Below are 12,605 nucleotides of genomic sequence, written 5' to 3' on the forward strand. Positions count from 1 at the left end.
AAGCAGGCTCCAGGCTCTGAGCCATTAGCCCAGAGCCCGACGCGGGGCTCGAACTCATGGACCGTGAGATTGTGACCTGAGCTGAAGTCGGACGCTTAACCGACTGAGCCACCCAGGCGCCCCTACAATCAAGTTTTAAATCCAGGTTCTGTTATTATCATGCTGTGTTACCTTGGCTATATGGCCTAACTTTTCTAAGTCACAGTTTTCATATCTCTAAATTGGCAATAATAGAGCCAATTTCAAGGTACAGGAGTAGACTGTACAAAATAATCCGCATGAAAGCATCCAGAACAGTGCTTTCTGCATAAGTGAGTTCAATAAACATGTGTTTCTTAGAAATGTGTTGGCCTATTACCTAACACCTCAAGTGTCACTACTCTCTCCCAGAGTTGGATTCCAGGAAAGAGGCAGTCAGGCCTGAGGAAGGGGTGAATGGATAATTCCCTCTACCTGTACAATAGGAAATAAAGCCCTAATTTCCTTTTTAAGAACCTTAAAAACCTACTGATGAAGAGGGGAGGAGTCTCAAGAAGTTGAAACAAATTTAACTACCCAGCTGAAAAAATGACTAGAAAGGAGATGCTGGAGGACTGTCACACCCAAGGCTACACACCTCATTTCATCTACCACCTAGCTGCCAGAGACCAGCTCAATAGCTCTGTACAGTACATGCAGGCTATACTCACTGATGGGACAGGTTACAAACCTCTGAGTCATCCCTGAACTTTCACCTACCAGCTCCTCCCCTAATTCCGGAGGTGTGGCAACTAGGCTTTTGACTTCTGGTAGCATGCCACGTGTAGAGTCACCCTACTGGAACAGCTGTCAGGTGAATCAGGGAGTCACCTCATTCAATAGGTCAGCTCCTTCATGGGGAGAGAGAGAGTGAGCTGTTTCCAAAGACAAGGGCCTGGCTTAGATGTCTGACAGCCATGTTTCTCTACAGGGTGGGGTGGGGTGGGGTGGGGGTATTACAATCACATAAGAGGTTTTTTTCAAACCTCAAAACACTGCCATCTCTTGCAAGAACTCTTCTAGAGAGTTTGCTACTATTGATGGAAGTGAGCTGTGACTCTCAAATGTACTAGAACAGAAAAATATAACTAAAAGAACCTCTAGCTTAAAGGGCCAAGGGAGGAAAAGGACTACTAGTACATGCAGGAAATTCTGCCAAAGACTTGCCTACCATACTTAGGGTATTTCTGGAATAAGGTATGCGCAAAATCGCCAAAAAATCATCAGAAACTCCTGTATCCTCCCTCAAATTCTCAGAACAACAGAATCCTATTTTTTGTTTTTTGTAAGATTTTATTTTCAAGCGATCTCTACATCCAATGTGGGGCTTGAACTCACAACCTCAAGATCAAGAGTCACATGCTCCAGGGGCATCTGGGTGGCTCAGTTGATTAAGTCACTGACTCTTGATTTTGGGTCAGGTCATGATCTCATGGTTCATGAGATTGAGCCCCACATGGGGTTCTGTGCTGACAGCACAAAGTCTGCTTGGGATTCTCTCTCTCCCCCACTTCTCTCTCACAAAAATAAATAAATATTATAATAAAATAGAGCTGCACACTCCACTGACTGAAGCCAGCCAGTGCCCTCAGAATCCTATTTGAATAAGCACTTAATAAAGTGGTTATTTCCCTCTTACTCACTCCTCTTAGCCTGTTATCATCATTGGTCCACACCTAGGACCTTTATTCCACAGGAGAAAAGCCAAATTTTCTTTGATCCTCCATCCTAGACACATTTAGAACATGTCTTACAACATATGCAAGAGCTCCAGCATTACAAGGTTGAGAGAGATGCTCTTGATTTTAATGGAGCCCTTGTCCTTCATCAGAAAAAAGATCAGAGCTTGGGGTGCCTGGGTGGCTCAGTCAGTTGAGCGACCAACTTCGGCTCAGGTCATGATCTCACAGTTTGTGAGTTTGAGCCCTGCATCGGGCTCTGTGCTGACAGCTCAGAGCCTGGAGCCTGCTTCGGATTCTGTGTCTCCCTCTCTCTCTGCCCCTCCCCCACTCATGCTCTGTCTCTCTCTGTCTCAGAAATAAATAAACATTAAAAAAAAAGATCAGAGCTTGCCAAAACAGCAGAACGGGCTTAGCTGATGAAGCAAACATAATGCACTAATAACTGGTAGGAAAAATCTTGTGCTGCAAAGGCTTGCAATGCAGAAGGAACAACTTGCATTAAGGGAGAAAGAACACACATAGGACAAAGGCTCCTCTCTCCCCAGAACCAGGTCAGAGAACTAAAGCCATTTAACATCTGTGTTTCACAATGGTGATATTGGAAGTCGGCCTGCACTACTTGGTCAGGCCACTTAATAGCGTGAGCACAGTAATATTCAGATTTCATACTTTGACCTCCATACTCACAGGAGTTCCTTAATAATTCTACCTAATTGTCATTTTCTAACAGAGTCTTCCCTAAAGATTCACTCCAAGGAAGACCATGAAGGACAGGAATTCAACCTCAGAAAAGAATCAAGAGCCCTAATTTTGCTTTCAGTAGAAATCCTAACTGTTCTTTAACAAATATTTTCTAAACACCTACTTATTCTAAATACACTAAGTATATGCTAGTGAATAAAGTATATAGATAGGATCTGCCCTCCTCCTACTTTCTTGGGAACTAGAAACTGCTCTCACTTCCACTAGTTCTTTTGTAGTTTCAGCACCTAACACTTTGGTCCAGAAATTTACAAGATACTTCTGAAAGCATTTGAAAAAAAAGCCTAGAAAGACAAATCTAGAGAAAGTAGCCTAAACGGACTATTGCCTAGAATAGTTATTTTTGAAGTCAAAATTTTGAAGTCATATTTTTAAAAAATATTTAATTTTTTTTTTAACGTTTATTTATTTTTGAGACAGAGAGACAGAGCATGAACCGGGGAGGGGCAGAGAGAGAGGGAGATACAGAATCTGAAACAGGCTCCAGGCTCTGAGCTGTCAGCACAGAGCCTGACACAAGGCTCGAACTCACGGACTGCGAGATCATGACCTGAGCCCAAGTCGGACACTTAACCGACTGAGCCACCCAGGCACCCCAAAATGTTTATTTATTTTTAAGAGAATGAGCGGGGGAGGGGCAGAGAGAGGGGAACAGAGGATCTGAAATGAGCTCAGTGCTGACAGCAGGGAGCCTGATGCGGGGCTCAAACCCATGAACCCTGAGATCATGACCTGAGCTGAAGTCAGACTCAACTGACTGAGCCACCCAGGTGCCCTTGAAATTAATTTCCAAAATAATCACTAATTCCAAAAAAATAAAAAAGCCCAAATACACAAAGTTTCATATATACATTCAATAAAGTTGCAAACAAGAGACCTGTACGTGGCTTTACTGGCCCACCAGGTCAGTCAACAGAAGTGCTTGAAAAAATACAAGTTTCCAGATCCCATCCTACCTTTGCTGAATCAGAATCTGAAGACAGGATTAATGAATGTGCAATATGAACAAGCAACCCAGGTGACAATGCCCACTGTGAACTTACAGAACTTTTAAAATGGTAACACGTAAAAAGAAATACAGGAACCTAGGGGTGCCTAGCTGACTCATTTGGAGGAGCATGTGACTCCTGATCTCAGGGTCATGACTTTGAGCCCCACATTGGGTGCAGAAATCACTTAAATAAATAAACCTTAAAAAAAAACACACAGGGACCTAAAGAATTTGGGCAACTGAGGGAAAAACTGAAAGAGTCATATGTTAAGAAAGCTCTATCGCTAAGGCTGCCTCACTACTGTTTTAAATTTCACATCCTACTATATCACATAAAGCACTGAACTAGGTCAAAAATAATTACTATGTAGCTCTAGAGATCCACCACATCTGGCTTCCTACCTTCTGCCCATCTGAACTAGGAATGCCAGCCTTCTCTTCTAATGATTTACTTCAGCAATGCTCACCTCACTGCTTCTCCATATCCACGCACTCATCCATTACCAATCTAAAGGCCACTAGGAAGAACAAATGCAGTCATCCCACCATTAGCACATGATGAGGCTTTTTACTCTCCATTTTTCATCTTTAGCCCATCTAGTAAGCATCAAGGAACTGCCATCACACTTTGGGTAGTCTGAGATTTGGGCACTTGCCTTTAAAAGTTCTAGGCTAGGGGCGCCTGGGTGGCGCAGTCGGTTAAGCGTCCGACTTCAGCCAGGTCACGATCTCGTGGTCCGTGAGTTCGAGCCCCGCGTCAGGCTCTGGGCTGATGGCTCAGAGCCTGGAGCCTGTTTCCGATTTTGTGTCTCCCTCTCTCTCTGCCCCTCCCCCGTTCATGCTCTGTCTCTCTCTGTCCCAAAAATAAATAAAAACGTTGAAAAAAAAATTAAAAAAAAAAAAAAAAAGTTCTAGGCTATAGGAGTGCCTGGGTGGCTCCATCAGTTAAGCGTCCAACTCTTGGTTTTGGCTCAGGTCATGATCTCATGGTTCATGAGATGGAGCCTCACACTGGGCTCTATGCTGACAGTGCAGAGCCTGCTTGGGAGTCTCTTCCTCTCTCCCTCGGGGCCCTCTCCTCTGCTCATTCTCTTTCTCTCTCTCTTACACACACACACACACACACACACACACTCCCCTGCTCTTTCTCTTTCTCTCTCACACACACACACACACACACAAATAAATTTTTTTAAAAAGTTCTAGGCTGGGGGCGCCTGGGTGGCGCAGTCGGTTAAGCGTCCGACTTCAGCCAGGTCACGATCTCGCGGTCCGTGAGTTCGAGCCCCGCGTCGGGCTCTGGGCTGATGGCTCAGAGCCTGGAGCCTGTTTCCGATTCTGTGTCTCCCACTCTCTCTCTGTCCCCGTTCATGCTCTGTCTCTCTCTGTCCCAAAAATAAATAAACGTTAAAAAAAAAAAAATTAAAAAAAAAAATAAAATAAAAATAAAAATAAAAAGTTCTAGGCTGTAAGGGGCATCTGGTTGGCTCAGTTGGAAGAGCATGCAACTCTTGATCTTGGGGTCGTGGGTTCAAGCCCCATGTTGGGTGTAGAGATTACTTAAATAAACTTAAAAAAATGTTTTTTAAAAACTAAAGTTCAGGGCTGTAAGCCTAACTACCATTTCACAGAAAAAAACTTGATCTAGTTTTGTTGAACCCAATTTCAGACTAGGATTTATACTGGAGATGTTCAGTAGTATAGATCTACTGTAAAGGAATCATGGGTTTCAATTTAAGTGTCTTGAAAAGGTCTAGAAATCATATAAAAACACTTTTGGCTTGATTTTCTCAAAGTTATCGAACACCCTAGCCTGGAGGAGCAATTCTCGACGGTACAAGATGTAACTGGGGTTTGTTGGGGTGCTTGGGTTGCTCGGTGGGTTAAGTGTCTGACTTCGGCTCAGGTCATGATCTCTTGGTTCGGCAGTTCAAACCCTGCATCAAGCTCTCTGCTGTCAGTGGAAAGCCTGCTTCAGATCCTGTCTCCCACTTTCTGCCCCTCCTCCACTCATACTCGCTAATTCTCAAAAATGAATAAACATTAAAAAAAAAAAAAAAAAAAGTAACTAGGGTTTGTTAAGTAACCCTAGGTTACTTGGTGTTAAAAGAGTCCAGAGATGAATTAGTGGCCATACTCTAATTTCCAGCCCCAATCCAGGCCTGGGTCACTTCTGAAAAGATAGTACCACAAAGAGAAGGCACCCAGAGCTAATACTAAGGCCATTGCTTACTATGAATTCATTTGGATAAATAAGTCAAAGAATCTCAAGGTTCTGAATTAGTCTATCTCTCCAACTCAGGTGTTCATTAAATTACCTGAAAGTGAGTATGGTAGAACAATACAATGACTGGCATTTATGTCACCTAGCATAGTTAAAAAAATCTCTTCTCAGGGACACCTGGGTGGCTCAGTAGGTTAAAAGTCCGACTCTTGGGGTGACTCGCCTGGGTGGCTCAGTTGGTTAAGCGGCCGACTTCAGCTCAGGTCATGATTTCGTGAGTTCGAGCCCTGCAGGAGCCTGCTTTGGATTCTGTGTCTCCTCTCTCTGTCCCTGTCCTGCTCACACTCTGTCTCTCTCTCTCAAAAATAAATAAACATTAAATAAAATAATAAAATAAAAGTTTGACTCTTGATTTCAGCTCAGGTCATAATGTCGAGATTTGTGAGATCGAGCCCTGCACTAGGCTCCAGGCTGGGCTTGGAGCCTGCTTGGGATTCTGTCCCTCCCTCTCCCTCTGCCCTTCCCTAGCTTGTGCATGCTCTTGAATGCGCACGTGCTCTAAACAAAAAACAAAAAACAAAAAACAAAAACACACACACACAAAAAACAACAACAACAACAACACCTCTTCTCAGAAAAGTGAAACTACATCTGACCTTGAGAATCAAAGTAGTAGGGGTCAGTTTTCTCAAATCAGAAAGTATTTATTTTTGCCCTTTAAAGCCTACCTTAATAGCAAAAGTAAAACTGAGTTCCAGTTAACTTGCAGGCTAAGCTGGAAAACTCAGGCAGGTGCTAGCAATGCTGACAAAATGAAAGGCTTCTTGGTATCCTGGTCATTCTGCTTAGATCTCAGGAAATTTTCACTCCTGTGTTTTTTGAGCTTTGCTAATTTTAAGAGTCAAGAGCCTTCAAATGGCTTCCAATTTACAGGTTTCTGGGATCCTCAGGTTCATCCCTAACAGGAAAGTAAACAAAACAATAATGATTCTACAATTATATAGCACTGTCATCCCAAAAGCATTCTGAGCTTCCCTAGAGGCTTAAAGGACAAAATAAATTCAAAAGGTAAATTCTAAAGGTTTTTCAAATTCGCTTAAGGGTTAGATTAACCGGTCAGGGTTAGCAACTCTGAAATGAGCTAATTATAGTGTCGTGTCCCCTATTCTGCCAAAACACTATCTAGAACTTGCTTCATTTCCCAAGAGACTTCCTTACCCTGTTCCCTGGCAGCAGAAGAAGCAACAGTCAAGTAAGACAAGTATCTCCCAAATGATCAGCCTCCACCTTGCTGCTGGGTACCTGGAAGAACCCCAGTGTAAATTCTACAGGCTTCACCTTATCTGTCAACCATGCAAGATAACACACAGCAAGTCACAACCATTCTAAGACTTTCCTTTCCTTCAGGTGCTGGCAGGTTTAATCTGCAGAAGAGAAAGTATAAGTTCTTTGCAGAAGTCAAGGTCACTTGTGGGACTGTCCCTACTTGGATTAGAAGACTGGGACTACCCCCCCTCAACACAGCAGTTTCTCTACTTAAAGGGCTAAGCTACCCAGAGACAAAAGTACTGGCAATTTGAAGTTGAAAGTACCAAGCAATAATATTCATATAATACAAAGGCAACAAAATTCGAGTAAATTAGGGCCTCAAAGAATGAGAGGAATCTCTCTCCTGGGTAGAGTAGACTTAAGAGCAATGGCTAAACCTGAGTGAGAGAGTAGTAAGATTGGTCATGTGACTTCAGCAGTACTATCTCCTGCCCAGTTATCTTCACTTAAGTGGCCTGCAGTTTGGAGGAACAATCTTTCTGGTTCTTTCTCCAATCATATATGATAATCATGCAGAAGGTTTTACAGAAGGGCTCCACCCCATCCAAGCTCCTCCTATATGAAGAGTAAGTGCAAGAGTCCCAAGGACAAAAAGGACCTGAGTTCCACTCCACCAGAGGAACTGCTAAAGCTTGGTCATTAAAAGCTTCAAAATTTGGGTTGGAGAAATAGAAAAAAAGGCAGTTTGGGAACTGACAAGGCCTTCCCTACAAAGCAGAAGCTGAAATCAGCCACCGCTCCAGCTCTGGTCCAGGGACAGTGGGCACATCTCTTCATCCCTGCCACTTCTACCCCCTCACCCCCTCCTCCAAACAGGCCCTTTCCCTAACTCCAATAGAACACAACACCTATGTTCTCCACTGGCAGCTCCTTTGCCCAGAGCTCTTCCACGCTAGACATGCAGGGTGACAGCAGAGGCCGGGCTCTCCACCCGCCCAAGACCGCATGCCGGGGGCGGGCAGCTCTCTCTTCACCCGGAGGGGCAGAAGGCCAACGTAGCACATGGCCCTGAGTGCTCCACAGAAGGCTGGCGGCCAGCCAGGCGCAGGGCCCCTTTAAGGAGCGCTGGGGTGCGTATGGGTAGGGGAGGGAGACCCTGGCGCTGAAGGGCCTGCAGTCGTCTGAGCCCCACCCTTGGGCCGCGCGCTCCCTCCCTTAGTTGCTCACCTTGGCTCCGAAGAGCCGGGCGGCCGCAGTGAGTAAAGCCATGACGGGCGAACTCGGGGATCTGGTGGGGAGGGAAGGAAGGGACAGAGCTGCGGCAGGAACGGGAGCCGCAGCCGCTGCAGCAAAGGCCGCGCCGACGGGTGGACAAGGTTGAAAGGAGGTGGCTGAGGGAAAGGGTAGACAAACCGGCGGCGGCGCCCAGCCCGGGGTCCTCAGCGAGGCCCCGCCTACTGCCCGAACCCGCTCCCGCCCCTCTCAGGGGACTCGCCTCCGGATCGGCCATTGGTCCGGCGTGTGTGTGGGCGGGACCTGAGCCATAGACAGCAGTTGTTGCGGGCAGGATTGGACCGCCTGGGTTAGGCTAATTAAGGATGGGCGCGGGGGAGGGGGGGCGGGGGGCGTGTAGGTGACTAAATATGTGCCTGATAACTCAGTTAACTTCCTTCTTAGGCTTCCCTCTTGTCCTTAATACATTTGGGGTTAGTTCTCAAGTTAATATGAGAGAAAAAGTCCCAAGAACTCCGACCTTGGAAGGTCCTCGGAAGCCAATCCTTTAATATACTATCACAGCTACTGATCATTGCCGGCATCTCCTACCCCACTGGCATACTTTCTTAAAGAATGTCTTTGGTCAATGACTTAATGGCCATAGAGGTGCCGTCATGTGGACAGAGGCTATGATGCCAGAGTTAGCTGCTTGATGACCATTTGAGGTCAGCAGAGGCCATAGTATTATAGATAGTAAAAGACCCCAATATATGGAGAGGGAAAGCAAAGGCAGGAGCCTGAATATATCCAGTGTATTTATGGGCTGTCAGTTCTGCGTCTGGTGCCAGGAAATCCAAACCTTACAGATGCCCCCATAATATGAAGGCTTCCAAGGGTGCCAGGCTCAGTTGGTGAAGCATGCCACTCTTGATCTCAGGGTTATAGGTTCGAGCCCCACATTGGGTATAGACATTACTAACATAAATAAAATCTTTAAAAAAAAAAAAAAAAAAAAAAAAAAGGAAGGCTTCCAGCACAGGCCAAAACCTCTGGGCCCTGGGCATTAGTCTCACTGCCATTCCAGTCACATAACCCCAGGCAGGCAGCCCACCCCACATCTAGCCATAAGATCAAAAGCTGCAGACTAGCCCCTCATCCAAAATTAGGCATTAAGCATCCTCCCTATTTGTCACATCGCTTCCTTCACTCCCTCACTCCCATAGAGCCTCTGGACCCCTTCTCCTACATGGCTGTCTTGTATACACTTATCCCATGCTTCCCAGAGACCATTAAATGAACCTCAGTACTAAATTGATCTTCTACATTGCTTTTCACTAACTCATCTAGGTAGACAAGACCTCAGGACCTTTCTACCTCCTAAACCCATCACTGTCATTGACCTAGGTGCAGAGGGAAAGTGACCCAAGGACCAGGACACCTAATCTACACAAGCTCCAAATGAATAGTCCTTTTATCTCCTCACATAGCAATAACAAGGTTCAGAAGTCTCAGTACCATCAAACCAGGTTTAGATAGACCTACTTTATAAAGAAACTAGTTTATAGCTTGGACTTGGGGAAAGAGAAGGAGAAACCACCATTTTCTCTTCCCAATTTTCCTTGTACCTAGCTTCACAACTTACCAACCAACACTCCTCTGATTTGGAAATCAGATTGGTAGGTCTTAGGAAAAAACTACATGAAGAGAAGCCAAGCAGTGCCCCAAAGGAACACTGACCTTAACTACCTTCTCGGTGACTTCAAAGCTCCAATGATCAATATTTGCTCCCAATTTAGCATCTCACAGAGGATTTCCTCCTAACCCTAGAATAGTCTGGCCTGGTTTCTGCTCTCTGGTTAATTATCCACAGAGACTAACCAGAGGTCTGAACTCCAGTACCCCAAAATACAAGAGGCATTTTCAGGGTGAGGCTACCAAAGAGTAATTATTGAGTGGCCATAAGGGTAACCTATTTTGGAGCTCTAGTCACTGGCAGGAGGGTGGGAAACAGCAAAGCTCTAAGCCTCTTGACACCATGTCCTGGAGCCTAGTGTTATGACTACTTTATGGACTTGTTTTGAAGTTGTTTAGTCCTGACATCCAGTCCTATAACGCCAGTGAGAAAGCCCAGGGATCAGGACTAAATGTGATCTCCCAGAAGCTAGCTTAGAATCTCTTCCTAAACGTGAATGGGACCTGGGGAGGAGAGAAGAAAGTTAAGGGAGGATTGGCATGAATAAAGCAGCCAAATGAGCTTTAGGTCTAAATACAACTAAGTGCCTGAGAACTAGTGGGGCAGTGGAGAGAAGGCTGCGCACTGAGGTCATCTTGACCTTGGGAGGACCTCTTTAAAATGGACAGAGGTGATGGTGCCCCCTGGTGGCTAAGGGTAAGTGGGAAAATGCAGCCTAGGCTTCAACTGAAAAGGCCTGCATCAGTAGATCAAACTCCTGTATTTAATGGGTAACTAAAATTTATTGAATACTCATAATTTCTAGGTACTATCTAAATGTGGTACATGCACTATCTTAATTAATCCTCACAAAAACTCTAAAGGATGTAGGTAATGTTAGTATCTCTAACATTAGTTAGTATACAGAGGGGGAAACCAAGGTTTAGATAAAGTATTCTGCTCAGGACCATAGCTTGTAATTGCCCAGAAGCTGTACCTTAACTACTAAGCTGTACTGTTTATATGGTGATGACTATGAATTATCAGCTGTAACTCAGGAAGGGGACTTCTGAATCACTGTTAATGGTCTTCTGGGCACATCGACTCAGTGTGTTCTGTATTTTAAATATTTTCTAAAATAAGGAATAATCTTACTCAACTATAAAATGTTTGTACATCCATACCTGAAATACATGATAAATTGGTGACCCTCCCAGAGTACATAAAGATAGGAGAGACAAACACTTAACACCTAAAATGACTGGTGGGGTAGAATGGGTTTCTTATTACAATCAGTCTGGAAAAATATAATCAGTCTGAAAGGAGGATATAATGCTTTTTCACTCCCTCCCCCCCGCCCAGTGCTTTTTCATTATTGATTATTAGAGTCAGAGGGCATGGTAGTTTTCAAGCAAAAGTACTAGTGTACACAGCCACTAGGAACTATATGGAGACTCCACTATAGGAATGAGATAGAAAGACCCATTGGCCTAGGGATAAGACAATTGCTAAGGTTGAAGTCTTGATTCCCTAAGACACAATCTCTTTGAACTTAGTTTCTTCATCTGTAAAAATGGGAGCAACATCTATTTCTTATAATTGTAGAGATTAAGTAAGGTGTATGTGCTTGTTATAGGAGTATTCAACATAAACTAGTTCCTCTGCCCTTGCTATTCATCCCTGTCCTGTATTTAAAGGATTCTTGTCCTTGCTCTGAATCCTTTTTAACAGCATAAAAATTCTCTAAAATTTATTTTTTATTTTTTTTTAATGTTTATTTATTTTTGAGACAGAGAGAGACAGAGCATGAACGGGGGAGGGTCAGAGAGAGAGGGAGACATAGAATCCGAAGCAGGCTCCAGGCTCTGAGCTGTCAGCACAGAGCCCGACGTGGGGCTCGAACTCACGGACCGTGAGATCGTGACCTGAGACGAAGTCGGACGCTTAACCGACTGAGCCACCCAAGAGCCCCTCTAAAATTTATTTTTAAAGGACTGGGTTTTCACATGATAAATCTCCTACTCACATCCAGGTATTATTGAACACTGTATTCGAGAATGTTTCTTTCAGTTCTAACATTTTACTGATAAACTCATTTAGAAGGCATCTAGAGCTTAAGGTGTAACCAGATATGCAAGGTTAGCATTTGATCTACCAAAATACTGGGCTAGAATCATTTGTTGTAGGGAGCCTCCAGAAACATTCAGATAAATTCATGGATTCCTTGTGGTAACTCATGACATGAATAAAGAGATGTGCAAAGAGTATCCTCCTAACCTTCTGAGGATCAAGTCAAGGAGGATAATGTCCACTCTTCCCTATGTAGGACACACCCCTGTGTAGCAATGGCAAAGACTGTTGAGCTGGAGAGTTCTTAACAGCTGTACCTTGACAGACTAGTGAGGTGTATCACAAGTAATTTATTACCAACTAACATTACTTTATTAAAGCTTGTGAATTATTTGCTATTTTGTACATTAAAACAATTTTGAGTTCCCTATAGAGTACTTCCGCACTTGTGATAAGCTCTCTGATGGAAGAGTTAAGTTTTTAGACAGGAAGCAGGCAATGGACAGAATCCTGGGTATACTCACAGGGGTATGAAGAATGTGAACATTATTCATGTGCATCACAGAAGAAAAAATAGTAACAGCTGGTCTGGAAAACAGACTTGACAGGATACCGCATTTCTTATGGCTGATGAGAGAAGAAGGAATTAACACTAGAACCTGAGTTGTCAACTAATATCAGGATACTTGCTCTGAACTAGTT

General features: G+C 44.2%; 1 protein-coding gene across 2 annotated transcripts in view; it reads right to left on the reverse strand.

The window, feature by feature from the left end:
- The window catches only part of CS (citrate synthase), a 32,402-nt gene extending 19,930 nt beyond the window's left edge, over nt 1–12,472 (reverse strand). Inside the window, exon 1 of one of the 2 annotated variants that reach the window (XM_045464564.1) lies at nt 12,428–12,472. In XM_045464564.1, coding sequence (XP_045320520.1) covers nt 12,428–12,463 — 36 coding nt within the window. In that variant the 5' untranslated portion in view covers nt 12,464–12,472. Of the gene's footprint in view, nt 1–8,173; nt 8,411–12,427 lie in introns of those variants that run through there. The other variant, XM_045464563.1, reaches the window with a different exon arrangement.
- Nucleotides 12,473–12,605: the final 133 nt, after the last annotated feature.

This window comes from Leopardus geoffroyi, chromosome B4 (assembly GCF_018350155.1).
Source record: "Leopardus geoffroyi isolate Oge1 chromosome B4, O.geoffroyi_Oge1_pat1.0, whole genome shotgun sequence".
Taxonomy (NCBI): domain Eukaryota; kingdom Metazoa; phylum Chordata; class Mammalia; order Carnivora; family Felidae; genus Leopardus; species Leopardus geoffroyi.